The sequence below is a fragment of the Pseudophryne corroboree genome, chromosome 1 (assembly GCF_028390025.1).
Source record: "Pseudophryne corroboree isolate aPseCor3 chromosome 1, aPseCor3.hap2, whole genome shotgun sequence".
Taxonomy (NCBI): domain Eukaryota; kingdom Metazoa; phylum Chordata; class Amphibia; order Anura; family Myobatrachidae; genus Pseudophryne; species Pseudophryne corroboree.
The window spans coordinates 1,144,147,878-1,144,166,449 of NC_086444.1; the positions used below are offsets into that span (position 1 = coordinate 1,144,147,878).

Here is an 18,572-nt window from a genome sequence, read left to right on the forward strand (position 1 = left end):
TGGCAGCTCCCCCCGCGTCATGTTGCCCGCTCCCCCCCCCCATCTGCGAATGGGCTCCTGAATGTTACTCGCTCCCCCTCCTCCTGCACCTTGTTACCTGCTCCGACCTCTGCGATCGGCTCCTGCATATTGTTATCTGACCCCCCCCCCCCCCCCCTGCACGCGCGATCCCGCGATTGGCTCCGCATCTTGTCACCCACCCCCCTCATTACCTCTTGTGCTCCTGCCTTGTTTTCATCCTGGATATCAACACTGTTGGATTTCTGGTCTTGACAGTTTACACCAGCAACAAAACATCTTCACACCAACGCTGAATTGTTATGACAAGCTTCAAAACAGCAGCCTTGGTCATACATCAAAGGTGACATCTGATACAAAAAGTAGTGTCTGTGTAGTTTGTGTGTGTATGTGTCAGTAAGTAGTGTCTGTGTGCATTTATGTCAGTAAGTTGGGTTCGGGTCAGAGGCGTCACTCACCTCTTTTGTACCCAGTGCGGTGGGGGGGCGTGGCTTCACGGGGCGATCCGCGAGAGGGCCGTGGCTTCACGGGAAGGGTCGTGGCTAAGCGCCCCAACCCGCATTTTCGGCACTCCGGGGGTGTGGGAGTTGTGGCCTGCTCCTGGAGACTGGCATGTCTGCAGTGCCAGCTCCTACGTGGTGACAGGAGCCGAGTTGCTGCACCTAATGTTACAGTGCAGCACCCGCCTCCTGTCACTGAGCAGGAGCCAGCACTTTGGTGTCACCCCTCGGCGGATGACACCCGTGTGCGGGCCGCACCCCCCGCACCCACCTTGTGACGCCACTGATTCGGGTGACCGATGGTTGGGAGACCGCCGATCAGCATATAGACGCCGGGATCCCAGCTTTTAGATGACCGGCACGGTGGGCGGGGGTGCAAGTGCAACAAACCTCTTTGCCATGCAGCGGGCTCGGTGGTTTACTGCGCTCGCCACAGGTTCTATTCCCACTCTATGGGAATTGTGGACACCCAGGAGTGGGAACAGTGCCTGTTGGTCGGCATGCCGACTGGCGGCCTATTCAGCGTTTGGGATCCCGGCGTCTGTAATGTGACCGGCGGTCACATAACCGCATCCCGTCCATTATATGGAGAAATCAGGTAAATGTGGAGAAATACTTTTCTCTTGTTTATGCCCATAATTGTTACTCACAACCTTATAATTAAGCCCAAAATGCCTGCACAAAGTTCTCAAGTTTGGGGATGCTAAATATGTGTCATGTACTTCGAGGTCTGAGTATGCTATTCAAACTGAGAGTCTGAGGTAGAGGGGGTACTAATTACCCAAGCCTGGGCTTAAGATCTCAGCATAGACTGCAGTTCCGTTTGCCCTCTCTAGAAGGCTATTTACTAAAGTCACACTGCCAGCCAGTGAAGCCCATCCTGCCGCAAGCGGAGATGCAGCCGAGTTGCATAAGAGCCACCCACACTTCCGTATAATCGCGCAGTAATAAAAGACGCAAGCTCCATGCTTCAAACCGACTTGCCTGCATAAGCCCCTACAGGTATACTCTCTGCTCTTTATAGATTATAGTGGACGCCAGTTGGCTGGAAATGACAGTATATCAGTGTTAAGGTTGCTGCCTATTTCGGAAGGTATCTGCCCATTGTCAGACTGCAGACAGGGCTGTGTCAGGGTCACCTACTTTGATTGGCAGGAGGGCTAATGTTGGTGTAGTTTCCATAAAAAAACAAGCACCCAAGTTCATTCATGATCCTGATCCAACAAGTTACTGACCCCTAGTGGAGAGGGTGGGGCCCACAGGCAGTAGGGCCCACTAGGGATATCCCCTGCACACCTGTGGGCAATTCAACTCTCTACACTACACACCTCCTCTCTAACTCCAATAAACTACACACATTAAGTGATTATTACCCCTTTCACACTACCATAAATAAGCCCGGTTATTGCACGTGGACCCGGGTTTTTGTGCAGTGTGAAAGAGGCCAGGAGAAATAATCCCGTATTTCAACCCAGGTAGCGACCATTGTTGAACACTGTGCAGTGTGAACGGGCAATCCGGGTAGATGCGACCCGGGACCCATTCACACTATAAGAAAGCCGGCAATTGGAGATGATCTCTTCTCCAAGCATCAGTCCGGGACACGTGACTGCTGATGCGGCTGACTCGGCAATAAGCTGAGAGCAGCCACGCAGTGTGAAAGGGGACATAGCCGCGTCGCACTGTGTTGGACCCGTGTACAAGGTCCCGGGTGTGACCCGACTTTAGCGGTGTGAAAGGGGTATATGTGATAGGGTGGCAGATGTACTAAACCTTTGACAGTGATAAAGTGGGGAGAGATAAAGTACCAGCCAATAAACTCCTAACTGCCATTTTTTACTTTATCTCTCTCCACTTTATCACTTTCCAAGGCTTAGTACATATCTCACACTCCTCACAGGGATGTCATACTGTCAGTCAGTGTAAGGTGGCAGATACCGCCTATTGTGTTATCTATATGTTCCTTAAATATGACAAAGCTGCAGTTCTTACTAAGGCCCTCATTCCGAGTTGATCGCTCGCTAGCTGCTTTTAGCAGCAGTGCAAACGCTAGGCCGCCGCCCTCTGGGAGTGTATCTTAGCTTAGCAGAAGTGCAAACAAAAGGATCGCAGCGCTGCTACAAAAAAAGATTGTGCAGTTTCTGAGCAGCTCCAGACTTACTCCTACCTAGCGATCACTTCAGACTATTTAGTTCCTGTTTTGACGTTACAAACACGCCCTGCGTTCGGCCAGCCACACCTGCGTTTCCCCAGCCACTCCTGCGTTTGTATCTGTCACGCCTGCGTTGTTCCACACACTCCCCGAAAACGGTCAGTTACCTCCCAGAAACACCCACTTCCTGTCAATCACTCTGTGGCCAGCAGTGCGACTGAAAAGCGTCGCTAGACCTTGTGTGAAACTACTTTGGCTTTTATGAAAGTACATCGCGCGTGCGAACTGCGCCGCATATGCATGCGCAGAAGGGACGCTTTTTTACCTAAACGCTGCGCTGTGAACGAAAACAGCTAGCGATCAACTCGGAATGACCCCCCAAATGTCTAGTTATGTATTGCTGTTCTGGAAAACTTCAGCTCTCTTATCACAAATTAGAGCTGTTATTATTATTTTATTTATATAGCGATAACCTGTTATGCAGCACTTTATATTGAGAGAACTTTATCCAGGCAAATATGCTTAAGGCCAGATACACACTATGCCGACATCGGCATGATATGTCGTTTTCAGTCAAATCGGACCTACATACCGGGGGTCATTCAGACCCAAACGCAAGCTAGCTTTTTTTGCAGCGGTGCGATCGGTTCTGAACTGAGCATGCATATGCTCCGCAATGCACAGGCATGTCGGCCGCCGGTGACGGGGATCGCCGGACAGCGACGGATTTAATTAAGAAAGCGATCGCAATTAGATTGACAGGAAGAGGCCGTTTGTGGGTGACCATTTTTAAGGAGTGTCCGGGAGAATGCAGGCGTGTCCAGCCATTTTAAGGGAGGGTTCCTGACGGCAGCTCCAGGCCGAATCATCGTAGCGGCCGACTAAGTCCTGAGCTGTGCAGTGACTGCACAAACTATTGTTTGTGCAGCTCTCTGCACATGCATTCGCACCACTGCACATGGATTACCCCCTCTCCCTGTAGGCGGCAACTACCTGATCGCAGCACTGTAAAAAAGCACCTGCGTGCGATCAGGTCTGAATCACCCACAACGTGCGGTGTGCATGCCCAATTGCGCACTCCTGCGGAACGCATGTAATATCTGCTGGTTGGCCATGCTGCATTTTTCTGATGTGTACCCGGCTTAAGGATCGTGGACGTTACAGATAATAACACTTTTATTTTTGAAAGCCTTCTTACTTTGCAGCATATTATCTTCCAAACCCGCCTAAAACCTTTGCACAGTACTGTACCCCAAAGTAACTTTGATGCTCTGGACAAGTCTTCAAACATTTATTTTATTCATTTCTAAAAAAATTTCGCTGCTTTCTTGCTGTAACTGGAAATATAGAAACATAGAATTTGACGGCAGATAAGAACCACTAGGCCCATCTAGTCTGCCCTTTTTTAGCCATATTTTTATCTCAAAACTTATTTGATCCTTATTTCTTTGTAAGGATATCTTTATGTTTATCCCATGCATGCTTAAACTGCTCCACTGTCTTAGGGGGTCATTCCGAGTTGATTGCACGTAGCAACATTTTGTTGCTCGTACGATCAACCTGACGCCGCCTATGGGGGAGTGTATTTTAGCATAGCAGGGCTGTGATTGCTTGTGCAGCCCTGCTATGCTAAAAAAGGTTCCTGCAAAACAAGACCAGGGTCACACCTACTTACCCTGTGTGACGGATCCAGCGACGAAGCTCCCGGGATTGACATCAGACATCCACCCTCTAAACGCCTGGATCCGCCTGCGCTCGCCTCACCACGCCAAATGGTCAGTTGACGCCCCCTCTGTCAGTCTTCATGCGATCTCCGCTGCGATCACTTTCTGCACTGGCGGCGTCGCTGCCAGGTGATGACCGTCACCTGGCAACGACGCGCAGTCCTGACCTGTTCGCACCGCAGCGAAGAACCGCTGCGTGCGAACGGGTCAGAATGACCCCCTTAGCCTCTACCACCTCTGATGGGAGGCTATTCCACTTGTCCACTACCCTTTCTGTGAAGTCATTTTTCCTCAAATTTCCCCTGAACCTCCCCCCCTCCAGTGCATGTCCTCGTGTCCTATTGCTTCTCTTCATTTGGAGAATGTTTCCCTTCTGGACTTTGTTAAAACCCTTGGTATATGTGAAAGTTTCTATCATGTCCCCCCTTTCCCTTCTCTTCCTCCATACTATACATATTGAGATTTCTCAGTCTTTCTGGGTAAGTTTTGTGATGTAGGCCATGCACCATTTTAGTTGCCCTTCTTTGTACAGTCCCAATGTATGAATATCCTTTTAAAGATATGGCCTCCAGAACTGAATACAGTATTCTAGATGAGTCCGTACCAATGACCTATACAGTGGCATAGGCGTGCGCAGCTAATATTATTAGGGGGAGCACTGTCGGAGGGGCGTTTCTAGCATCGCCTTTTAGGCGTATCTAGAACCACCTTTTGGGTGTGTCTAGCACCGCCCAGGAACATATTTAGCACTATTTTACATTCAATAGAATCACATGGCTTAATCTAATTTATCCATAGATCCTAATAATAAAGTAGATATAATACACCCCAGAGAAATTAAATGAAATATAATGCTGCGACCACCGGCCGGTAATGACTGTCCGCTACGGCATAACCCTGAGTCCTAGCTGCCGCTGCACCCTATTGCTGTTTACACTTCCCCAACCTATCCCCGACCCAGTGGCGGAACTAGAGAGTGGTGGGTCTAGGTGCATATGCATTCCCTTCCCCCCACACACACACCCCACCCCTTGCACCCCCCAGCATCTACAGCCTGATTTTGAGAGGCAAAGCTAGGAGGATGTTTCACGCAAGTCCCCCTGTACGTCACGTAAATACTCCTGTGCGGCCGCCGGCCAGTAAATTATTATACACACTACGTGACAGCCGTCCTGACTGGACGGCGGGCACAGCGGGGTAGCGGTGGAGACACACAGTCAGTAACTGTAATTAGCTGCAGGGCCGCGGCGTTCATCACTTGCGTGTGGGGGTGCCGGACATCAGGGGGTGCCTGTGCGCACCAGGCACCCCCCGTGTGCACGCCTATGTACAGTGGCATTATTATTTCTTTCTTTCTGCTGCTGATTCCTCTCCCAATGCAGCCAAGCATCTGACTAGCCTTCCCCATTGCTTACCTGCCTTTAAGTCACCTGAAATAGTGACTCCTAGATCCCTTTCCTCCTCAGTAGTTTCCAGTATAGTGCCATTAATACTATATTTAGCCTTTGGAACTAGGTGTAAGAATGAAAACTGACACCAAAATACAGGTGATGCTGCTGCGTACCACTGAGTACCATAGGAAGGAAAGCATGGCCTCTCATTCATTCTTATATCACAAGGATGTTTAGTAAACACTTTATAACTCATTAAGAGGACTATTTATTAACATTATTTTTACTAAAGTAATGTGAAAAGGGGTGTTTTCTGTTTTCACACCCTTTTCACATTATTTTAGTATCACCTGAATGTATTAAAGGGCATTTGGAGCAGTTTTCATGAAAAACTGCTCCAAACCCTTTAATTCCCTTTTTTTTTAGTATCCCACATCGCATTCCCCATACTTATAATGGGAAATGCGATCTGACCAGATTTACTAAAAAAAAAAAAAAGTGAAAAAATACCGCAGTGTGCCCTGTGATAATCTCGTCAGCCCAGGCTGGCGAGATCACAGGGCAGCACCGCGATAGGCAGGTATTTGCCCAGCTTTCTCTGCCCCTGGCAGAGAAAGCTGTGCGGGGACCGGGCTCCAGTGATCAGCTATGTGTGTCCGATGGACACACAAGCTGATCACAGTGTAAAAAGAAAAAAAAAGTAAAAAACCCCAAAAGAATATACTCACATGTCCAGGGAGCCGGTGTCCTCTGCTCCGCTGTGTGCTGCCGGGCGCTGCAAAGCGGCAGCGCACTTTACATCATCGGTGGTCACCGCAGCACACAGGATCCGGCAGCCGGCAGCCCAGCAGAAGCAGCACAGACCGGCTCCCTGGACAGATGAGTATATTATCCTGCTGGGGGGGAAATCGAGGCATATGGGGTGGTTGCGATGGGGAAGGGGGGGGGGTCGACCGGGGGGCAGTGGTAGCGGCGATGTTAGCGGGGATGGTTCAGGCGCAGCAGGACATCAGGGTATTTTTTTATGAAAAATACCCCGATGATGCTGCAAAGAGGCATCGCAGGGACAGAGCTTGACCGCAAACTCTGTCCCTGCATGCGATAATTGATACATCCATGCAATGTAATAAATTATCACAGTGCAAGTTTGGGCGATTTTATCCCATTACATCCGCATCCAAGATGCGGATGGTGATAAATAGGCCCCTAAGACACATGCAAGAGAGTAATGGAAGTTCCACAGTAAAAAAAAAAAAAAAAAGGGGGGGGGGGGGCTACACATTTGACAAACGTCTAACAATACACTGTCATGAGTAACAGCTAGGAGAAAGGAAATATAACAACGGGATGGGTGGGGGGGGGGGGGGGGGTAAAGAGCAGACGTAAAGGGCCCCAGGAGGAGAAGGCTACAGACAAATCTTTCTACTAGGGGTACTGGTATCATGATAGAAGCCACTCATCACATCTCTATGTGCATAGAATTTTTTTTCCAAGTTGACCTTGAGAAAACTATTATGGGAATCTCTATGTATGGCCATGTGCTTTTAATCACATCCAGTTTATTAGACGCCTAACCCCTAAGACGTCTGACATAGGCTCTTTCAAAGCTCTCACTGTAGCTGGTTCTGTGGCTGTGAAACAAATGTAAAACACTTATGTTCAGCTTTGACCTGATTTTGACACCAATTCAGCAGTATAAAGCAAACCAAATACCTTCAATTTCATTGTCCTTCTGCAGAATAAATGTGGAGCCAATCAGACACCTCCCTGATGGTATTGCATGATGGATAAGTACAGTACCTGCCTTTATTTCTAAGCATTAAAAGCACAATGAAACGGGCAACGCTGAGGTATGCAGATGCAGTCATCGGCCAAGGAAACTTAGTGCATCAGATGACACATCATGCTTACTTCCCTTGAACTCAGAAGATGTGCAGCAGTGCCATCAGCTCAGAACTGGCAGTAACCAGTGGGACCCAGGTACACCCATCTATTGTTCGGAGAAGTTCTGGCCAGAAGTGGTCTACATGGAGGAATTGCAGCCAAAAAGCCAAACCTTTGACGTGGAAACAAGTTCAAGCGACTCAATTATGCACAAAAACATAGGAACTGGGCTTCAGAAAAATGGCAGCAGGTGCTCTGGACTGATGAGTCAAAATGTGAAATATTTGGCTGTAACAGAAGGCAGTTTGTTCGCCAGGTATCCGGACTCCAGGTCGACAGCAAAAAGGTTGACAACCTTAGGTTGACGCCAATTGGTCGACACACCTTAGGTCGTCATGGACAAAAGGTCGACATGGACAAAAGGTCGACAGGAACAAGGTCGACATGGAAAAAGGTCGACATGAGTTTTTCAGGATTTTTTTTCTTTTTTGGAACCTTTTCATACTTAACGATCCACGTGGACTACGATTGGAACGGTAATCTGTGCCGAGCGAAGCGAAGGCACCATGCCCGAAGCATGCGAGGGGACGCGGTGCACTAATTGGGGTTCCCGGTCACTCTACGAAGAAAACAACACCAAAAAAACATAAAAAACTCATGTCGACCTTTTTCCATGTCGACCTTGTTCCTGTCGACCTTTTGTCCATGTCGACCTTTGTCCATGTCGACCTAAGGTGTGTCGACCATTTGGCGTCGACCTTTTTGCTGTCGACCCGTTCGCCAAAGGACTAGAGAGCGGTACAATAATGATCGTCTGCAGGCAACAGTGAAGTATGGTGGAGGTTCCTAGCAAGTTTGGGGCTACATTTCAGCAAATGGAGTTGGGAAATTTGGTCAGGACTAATGGTGTCCTCAATGCTGAGAAATACAGGCAGGTACTTTTCCATCATGCAATACCATCTGCTTGCTCCAAATTTATTTTGCAGCAGGACAATGACCCCAAACATACAGCCAATGTCATTAAGAACTATCTTCAGGGTAAAGAAGAACAAGGAGTCCTGGAAGTGATGATATAACCCCCACAGAGCCCTGATCTCAACATCATTGAGTCTGTCTGGGATTACATGAAGAGACGGAAGGATTTTAGCAAGCCTAGATCCACAGAAGACCTGTGATTAGTTCTCCAAGATGTTTGGAACAACCTCCCTGTCGATTAAAAAACTATGTGTAAGTGTAAAATGGCTAAACCCGACCTAAGTACTGGGTACAACGTGAAAAGTGCCATTTGGCCACCCAAACGGGTCACTTTTTCAACAATTTTCACTCGCCAGCATGTGAGGACTGCAAGCTGAAATGTGTAACCAAATCTGCTGCATTTTCTAAAATATCATATGCATGACCAAGTACCAAGACATTACTGAGATTTGATGAACCTTGCAGTCAGAGGGCGAGCTTCACATTGATTCATAACTTAGATCGGTTTGGAGAACAACACATTGATTTGAGAATTTAACAAACATAGACTCACTTTGCAAAACTCTAAAGTTATTTAGATTACCAATCATGACATAAACTTGGAAGATCCTTACGGGTTCAGGATGATTTACCGATGGACACTATACTGACGGTCATAATCCTGACAGCCATTGACCTACAGTCAACATACCGACACGGTCAAAATACCGATGTTCATTATGCCGACATGCTCAAAATGCCGACATAGTCAGAATACCGGCGTTTTAAATGCTTACATGTCAAAATACAGAGTTTTCCAGGTTTTTGTGTGTCAATGTCGACATAGGTCGACATGGACACCATCTAAGTGTACCGCGTCCCCTTGCATGGCTCGACATGCTTTGGGCACACTATTCTATTCCCCCTCCAGCTCCACTGGGATGGTAAAGTATGAAGAAGTCTGGGCAAAAAATCCTTAAAAATGCATATCGGCGGCATTTCAAATGTCTGTATTCTGGCTATGTCTGCATTTTGAATATGTTGGCATAATGAATGTCAGTATTTTGACTGTGTCGGTATTTTGGCTGTCGGTCAATGGCTGTCGGGATTATGACCGTCGGTATTGTGTCTGTCGGTAAATCAACTACTACCCATCCTTACATTCTAAAAACCTCACATCACTTTGGGAACCTTACATTTATGTAAGAAACTTAAAGTGATTCTGTTTTATCAACCAACCAATGGCTTGAAATGAAGGCTTGCATAAATCCAAGCAATCCAATTAAGGAATACTTTAAAAACACATGTAGGAACATCAAATAATATAATATTGTTTACCTTTAGCCCCCCACATACTGGGCAAGCTGAGAAAAGGGCTCTTGTAATACCGGGCTGAGGGCTACAAATTTCACAAGTATCACTTGTCCCTGCAGATGCCAAGTCGCTTCCTTTTGGTTCCACGCCTGGCGATTGTACTTTTGTAGCTGTCCACTTTGGAACAAAATCCACATACGTCTCATCGCTTGAGTCTTTGCTTTCTTGGAGTAAAGAGGAGGTTGTAGCTTCCACATGGGGTATCAGCAGCTTAGCATCACTACTGCTCTGAGTTCCTTGTGCCTGGTCCTTGGGTAATGTGGAATCTGAACTCTTGTACTGAGTTTCTCTAGCAGCTGCCTGTAATACACTTCGAGGTGTGTCGTATAGATGTCTGACAGAGGCAGGGATCTGGTACTCAGACCCTCTCTGCGGATCAGCATGCTGGCACGTGCATAGATTCTGATCTGTAGCCATGGTCAATGGAAGACTAAGCAATGACCCAAACTCCTCACCATGGCAAATGTCCAGGCTCTCGGCATAGGAAGAGAAGCTCCCAGAGTACGAGGAGTGACTACCCGTGGCTATGCCGCTGTCGGAGGAGCTCTGGCGGCCTATTTCCTGCAAATGTCTAGATGGTGCAGGCTTAGGGGGAGGCTTGGAAACACGAAGGGCTTCGGCGTACGCTTTGTCTTCTCCGAGGTGAATGCCTTTGGCTGCAGCCATACCGTGGCAGTCGGCAGAGGTGCTGGCAGATGATGATGACGGATCGGCCCAAATTGTCAGTCTGCTTCCCGCACTGGCATCTGAATGGCTGGCTTCCGAAGAGGAGCTGGACAAACTTCTGTCATCTCCTGAAATATATTAAATCCTTTAAATAATATATCCATAAATAAAACACAGGCACAGTTGAATAGAAGAGTTAAAAAAATAATGGTATCTTTTTTTTGGGGATGCTAGTATATAGTAAAACAGGTTTAATAGAAGCTTGAAGATATGTGGAAAAAAGCAGAAGCATCCCAAAGGATATTTGTATGCTTTTAAAACACAGCAACATGTTAAGGGCTCCATTTAAAAATAAGACATTACTAGAGGTGGCTGCAGCTTCTCAGCGCTGACTGCATAGTGCAGGGGGTGTCGCTTAGGGGTGTGGTTCGTTTTATCGACAGTTTCTAGGTTGACAATGTTTAGGTCGACCACTATAGTTCGACAGTCACTAGGTCGACATGGATGGAAGGTCGACAGGGTTTCTAGGTCAACATGTGCTAGGTCGACCTAGACACTGTCGATCTTCAGACCGGATCCCGTCGCTTAGCACATATAAACATAAGATGTATGTAATACAGTATACTATATATGATGGCAGCACTGAGTATAACAGCCGCACTGCACACCCAGGACTCAGCATTAAGCATCACTCTCCCTCTAAGCCCGCCCCCAGGCTCCCATTGGCTAGGTTTCACAGGAGTCTGGGGACGGGCTTCAAAGGACAGTGGAGCTGAATGCTGCGTCCTGGGTGTAGCGGCGGCTGTGATAGACACATCGCTGCCAGGGCCGGTTCTTGCCCTTTTGGCGCCCCGAGTGGTAAATAGGGGCGTGGCTTCATACAGGGGGCGTGGTCAGTTACGCCCTCTGTACAGTAGAGTAGTGCCGCTGAAAATTAAAAAAAAAAAAAATACTTACTATCCCCGCTCCTGACCGCTGCAGACCTCCGCCGGCGCCGCTCCTCTCCTCGGATCTGCCATAGACAGACACTAGAGGTCAATTATGACCCCTAGCGTCTGTCAGTCCCACAATGCTGTGCGGTGCGCGATGACGTCATCGCGCACTGCACAGCAAAGGTCCTCTCCACGAAGGGAAACTAGATGCATAGCGTCTGATTCCCTTCACAGCGGGGGACACAGCGGGCAGCGGGGGGCACAGCAGTAGCGGATCTTGCCATGGTGCGGCGCCCTCCGGATGGCACCGGCGCCCTCCGGAAGGCAGCAACCCGGGCAAAAGTCCTGCTTGCCCGTGGCAAGATCCGCTACTGATCGCTGCCATTCCCCGTGGACCTGCAACCAGCACATATATTACATACAGTACATCTCTGCATGTATGTTTATATGTGCCAATCGGTTCCCCCCTGCACAATGTGGTAAGCCGCCACTGGACATTACCTCGTTAGCATTCGCTAAATGGGTTATGTCCACTGTTGTCTATTTAAAAACAGCAGAAAGCTTAGCTTACCACTGACTGTCACTGTATCGCTTACACCAACTATAGAAGAGCTTAGCGGTACAGTTCCCACTGCCATCAGTGGGGACCAGGGGTGTTAATAAGAGAGGAGGAGGCCTGTGTTCAGCCTCCGTCCGGGCCTCCTCCTCTCTAGTCGGTAGCGCTAGGAGCTCAGATTGTAATGCGCATGCGCAGATCTCCGGAAAAATGGAGCTGCGGACATTTTTTCAGTGATTTCTCTAATGCGCATGCGCAAAACGTTGCACCATTTTCCCGGAGATTCATGCTCTGTTGCTGGCATTGACAGGGACTGTGGAGAAGTGAGTATTAAAGAAATGGGTGAAGCATATGCACCGCACAGACTGCATCCATTAAAGATACGCCAGTGATAGGGACCATGCAAAAGCCTTTCCGGCATCAGCAAAGGCGTCCACACTTTGGCCCTCATTCCGAGTTGATCGCTCACTAGCTACTTTTAGCAGCCGTGCAAACGCATAGTCGCCGCCCACGGGGGAGTGTATTTTTGCTTTGCAAGAGTGCAATCACATGTGCAGCCGAGCGGTACAAAAATATTTTGTGCAAAACAAAACCAGCCCTGTAGTTACTTATTCTGTGCGATGATTGCTGCGACGAATGACACAGAATTGATGTCAGACACCCGCCCTGCAAATGCCTGGACACGCCTGCCTTTTTCCAAACACTCCCAGAAAACGGTCAGTTGACACCCATAAACTCCCACTTCCGGTCAATTTCCTTGCGATCGGCTGTGCGAATGGAATTGTCGCTAGAAGCATTGCAAAATAACTATGCTCTTTGTACCAGTACGCCGCGCGTGTGCATTTCGGGCCCATACGCATGCGTAGTTTTTTTAAATGATCGCTACGCAGCGAACAACGGCAGCTAGCTATCAACTCTGAATGAGGGCCTTTGTCAGGTCACTGCTTGATGGAAGCATAATTTGCATCAGCAGACGGACTTTGGGCTTGCACATTAGCGAATAAGCCATGGCAGGCTACTGGGAGCATGGCAGGGGACATCACTGATCAGGAGGGGGCTACTGGACCCTGGCGGAGGTGTACGCAATGTCTGTTACTTGGAACTGTCACTGTGATCCTAAACAAAACAAGCCACCGGGAATTAGTATCTGTAATAAATGAAGCAATTACAAATAATGGAACCGCGATATATAAAATGTGCCTTGTGTCATGTTACAATGCGGCAGAATAATGACACCAAGCAGGTATAAAGTAACAAACAGAAAATGAAAACTAAAATACACAGATAATAATAATCACATAACCATGAAAAGATTGTTAGTACATGAATGACAGACCACATATGAGTCGATTTGTAAAAAGATTGCTGATACATGCTAATTGCCAACCTTCTTAGGAGTCAACAATATTAATGTCCCAAATAAATGTATCAAGAAATACTGTTAGTGATATCATGTAGTCACAGCTTTGTATATCCAAAATGGTAAATCCGCAACGTTCAGTCCCACAATACACACATAAAGCCTACACAGCCATAGGCAAGATCATCAGACAGTTCAATCTGCAGAAGGATGATGAAACTCTGTGCTACACCTTATGGATTGTGGCTAATCGTAAGTGTTCTTATCTCACTTATCCGCTATAGGACTTGTAAGCCTGCAGTGGTGGGGTCTGGGTATTCATGATATCAAAGTGTAGCTACAAAACATTTCAGCCACAGTGGGAACCATCAGCAGGTCAGCCTATGGAAAACTGACGCGTTTCATCCTCTTTTTGAGACTTTTTCAACGACCAAGGAAGCTGCAAGTGCCAATTTAGACACATGAGCAAATCTTTTATGATTGCAATCAGTGTGGGACTGGGCCATGACTGGGGCATGACGGGCCCACTGGTGGTATGCAGAGGCAGGGGACCATGTTAAAGGGTGTGGCTAACCAAGGTCCTGCTCCACCAAGTAACTGACCTTCTAATCAAGTAACTATGTATAGGGTGAGATTCAAATCTTGCTGCCCCCTCCCACCCCCGCAATCATGTCCGCCGGCTGCTATTCAAATGGTGATGCCGATGGGTGTGACATCAGCATTTTAGCTCACCACCCCCAGGGGTGGCGAGCTGAAATGCGCAAAAAGTGACACCCAAAAGTGACACCCAAAAGTGGTGCCCAAATGGGATTTTTCAAGTTGCACCCAATACTTTAATCGGGCTTAGTCGCTTTACGTGGCTAAACCCAACTGCTAATGGCGCGAACAGCGCGACAATGGGGGACATTTGTATATCACCCCCCCTGCGATCTCCCATCACTTTAGTCGGGAGATAGGGGGCAATAGCATTTGACTCTCGCCCATAGAGTTCACAGTCTGAAACATGACCCGTACTGGAGGTAAAGGGGCCCTCGGGCAGCTGGGCCCACTGGGGATTTCCCCTGCCTGCTATAGGCCAATCAAATTTTATTACATAAAATAAGTACTGTTATCCATGAATTAATAATCCTTTTTATTTACATAACTGTGATTATTGTTAACTGTGCATTTTAGTATTACATTTCTATCACTTTTTTTATTTGATACTCGCCTGGTATTTATTCAGCCACACTGATAACGTGACACAGGACACTGCTTCCTATAGCACTGCTACATTCTTTCTTAGTGTACTGTTGAATAGAACTTTGAATTCTAAGATTCCATGCCAATGCTTTGGCGTAAACTCTACTTTCAGATAAACTTACATGTTCCCAGAAAGAAACTTAATCAGAATCAGAATCAGCTTTATTGGCCAGATATGCTTGCTTATACTAGGAATTTGTCTTCGGTTTGCTATACAACTATACAACAGCCAAGTAGGTAACAGGTAAGCAGGTGTGTGTGTGTGGAGGAGGGGGGGGGGGGCAAGTAAAGTTACACAGGTAGGTGTACCGTAGGGACACAAGTTAGTTACATGTACGTCTAGTCAGTCAATGTTCAGGAGTTCAGCAGGCGGACCGCTTGGGGAAAGAAACTTTTGAGGCTTCTGGTGGATCTGGTGGGGGCAGCCCTGTAACGCCTGCCTGAAGGAAGCAAGTTAAACATGCTGTGGCCGGGGTGTAGCTGGTCTTTTACTATCTTCATTGCCCGCTTTTTAGCTCTGGACAAGTACAGGTCCTGGACTGAGGGAAGGTCGGCCCCGATGATCTTCTCTGCGGTTCTGACCACCTTTTGGAGCCTGCATCTGTCCCTCGCGCTGGCGGAGCTGTACCATACGAGCATCGAGGAGCACAGTACCGACTCCACAATCGCGGCGTAGAAGAGGAGCAGAAGCTTCTGTGGGATGTTGAATGTCCTTAGTTGCCTGAGGAAGAACAACCTCTGCTGCGCTTTCCCAACAGTGGCGTCAGCGTTGGACCCCCATTTAAGGTCCCTGGAGATTGTGGTCCCTAGAAACTTGAAGGAGTCCACTAGCGATACCACACTGTCAGCAATCGTTAGCGGAGGTGCACTAGATGACTTCTTCCTGAAGTCCACTGTCATCTCGACAGTTTTGAGAGGGTTGAGCTCAAGGTTGTTGTGGATGCACCACTGGGCCAGCCGGTCTACTTCCCGTCTATAGGCCGATTCGTCCCCATCCTTGATGAGGCCGATGACGGTGGTGTCATCGGCGAATTTGATGATCCTTACTGATTGCGCCTCTGAGGTACAGTCATTTGTGTACAGGGAGAAGAGCAGGGGTGAGAGGACACAGCCCTGAGGGGCCCCTGTACTAATGGACCGCGCTTGAGAGGTGAATTCCCCCGCTTTCACCACCTGTGTCCTATCTGTCAGGAAGTCTATTATCCAGGAACAGGTAGCTTCTGTGACCCCTAGGCGAAGTAATTTGGGGTGGAGGATGCTGGGGACGATTGTATTGAAGGCCGAGCTGAAATCGACAAACAGGACCCTCGCGTAGGTACCGGGAATGTCTAGGTGCTGTAGAATGTAGTGCAGGCCCAGGTTGACTGCATCCTCGACACACCGATTCGAGCGATAGGCGAACTGCAGGGGGTCCAGTTGGGGGCCAGTCACAGTTTTCAGGTGATTCAAAACCAGACGCTCGAACGTTTTCATGACCACAGACGTCAGTGCTATCGGCCTGTAGTCGTTCAGGTTCGTGATAGTGGGTTTCTTGGGGACCGGGACTATAGTAGACCTTTTGAGGCAGGGACATTCTGTAGCTCCAGCGATTTATTGAAGATCTTGGTGAATATGGGGGCGAGCTGATCCGCACATGCTCTTAGGGCAGATGGTGACACTCCATCAGGACCCGGAGCTTTCCTGGTTTTGGCCCTTTTGAACGCATTGTTCTTGGGTGACTTGCAGTGCCTGGGGTTGGCCGTCGGTGTTCAGGGCATCGTAGAGGGGATTGTTTGAGTTGCAGGGGACTTCTTTTGCGAACCTGCAATAAAAGTGGTTCAGTTCATCTGCAAGGTCTTGGTGCATGGCGGTGGACTTTGATGTTTTCCTATAGTTGGTTATGGATTGCATTCCTTTCCATACAGATACGGGGTCATTGGTGGAGAGATCGCTTGTCAGCTTGTCTGAGAACCGCTTTTTTGCTAGCCTGATTCCTTTAGTCAGAGAGTTCCTAGTACGGTTGTATAGTGCTCTGTCACCGCTGCTATAGGCCTCCTCTTTGGCTCGACGAAGTTGCCTGAGCTGGGCATTGAACCAGGGCTTGTTGTTGTTGTAAATGCGGTAAGTCTTGGTAGGTACACACATGTCCTCACAGTAGCTGATGTAGGATGTGACAGTGTCCGTCAAGTCATTCAGGTCGGTTGCCGAGGCTTCAAAGACCCCCGCAGGCCTGGAGCTTCATCTTGGCCTCATTGGTCCATTTCTTAACAGTCTTAACGACAGGCTTAACTGCTCTCAGCTTCTGTGTATAGGTAGGGAGTAGGTGGACGAGGCAGTGGTCAGATAGGCCGAGTGCAGCACGCGGGATAGACCGGAAGGCAGACTTGAGGGTAGTGTAGCAGTGATCAAGGGTGCACCCTTCTCTAGTGGGACACGTGACTTGTTGCTTGTACTTAGGTAGCTCCTTGCTCAGGTTAGTTCTGTTGAAGTCACCCAGGACTATAAAGCAGAGAGTCTGGGTGGTTTTTTTTCTATGTCGGATATACATATGGCCAGGTGGTGCAGGGCTTCGTTCGCGCAGGCGAGGGGGGGATGTACACTCCCACAAGGACAATTGAGGCAAATTCCCGGGGGGAATAGAAGGGGTTGCAGTTGAATTGAAGTCAATGGCTTTATGTGCTTCATGCCTCAATGTCACAAGCTCTGAATTGAGAGGCTACATTCACAAGAGTATTATTTCATCAAACAAAATGGCCGCCTCTTTTATGTGTAGAATAATTTTGCACATTCTTCTACTGCTGTCGTGCCTTACCTCCCAGGCTATGATGAGATAACAAGCTGAGTCGTTTCTCCAGCTGCAGAGTCTCGTGGGCCACCCTTTCCTCCATGTATGCAGGATTTAAATTCGGATCTTAAATTCAAAGAAATAAAAATAAATAACAACTGGTCAGCCATTGTTTTCAAGTGCAAATAATATCCAAAGCTGAATAAACACATTTGTTTAAAGGATATTTTTAATCCAATTAATTGTGCCCAGGTTATTGAAATCAGGCACAATCTGTTGTCTGCTCGGTAATATAAGTATACCCAAAAACTATATTCTACCCTGGTTCTTTCATTGTTTTCCCAGGATCCTTTGCCATCATTGGGCACAGAATATTGGGGGTGATTCAGACTCAGCGGGCGATCAGGTACTAACTATGCATCCGCATCGGACAGCAACAAAGGGCATCGCCGGTCAGCGCCGGGATGGTGCAAAAATTCTGATCGCAAGGGCGTTCACAAGGTGATTGACAGGAGGAAGCCATTCGTGGGTGGTAACTGACTGTTTATTGGGAGTGCCCGGAAAAACGCAGGCAAGCCCAAGTGTTTTCTGGGAGGGTGTCAGCTCCGGCCCCGATCAGCCTGTTCTCATCGCACTGTAGGAGTAAGTCCTGGGCTGCGCACACACTGCACAAAGTGGATTTTAGCAGCTCAGCGTACACATGGGATCGCACACTTTCACGGCGAATTTACACTTCTCCTGGAGGCGGCGACTATCTGAACGCAGAACGGTATAGTTTGCAGCCCAGCGATCAGGTCTGAATCACCACCATTGTATTGTGGTATAGACTATTCCACAGGATCCATTAGCAGTATAAAGAGGTATTATATGAACTAATACCGACTTTTATTACATATTAAATATTGTAAGAAATAAAATAACAGGAAACCTGTGATTTGTTGCGTATATTAATAATTTTTATGGTATAATTAGGTTTCCATTTTTGTGGTAGTTCCGCTTAACAATAACTTGTAATTGCACAGCTGTAAAATATTATTGCTGCGGCATTTCATTTG

General features: G+C 47.9%; 1 protein-coding gene across 3 annotated transcripts in view; it reads right to left on the bottom strand.

Annotated features, from left to right (window-relative positions):
* Positions 1-18,572, bottom strand: part of DOK7 (docking protein 7) — a 253,577-nt gene that overhangs the window by 80,699 nt on the left and 154,306 nt on the right. For all 3 annotated transcript variants that reach the window (XM_063924228.1, XM_063924246.1, XM_063924237.1), the window contains 2 exons: positions 17,545-17,643; positions 9,962-10,791 (listed from right to left, as the gene is read on the bottom strand). In XM_063924228.1, the coding sequence (XP_063780298.1) occupies positions 9,962-10,791; positions 17,545-17,643 (929 nt within the window). The remainder of the gene's footprint in view (positions 1-9,961; positions 10,792-17,544; positions 17,644-18,572) is intronic.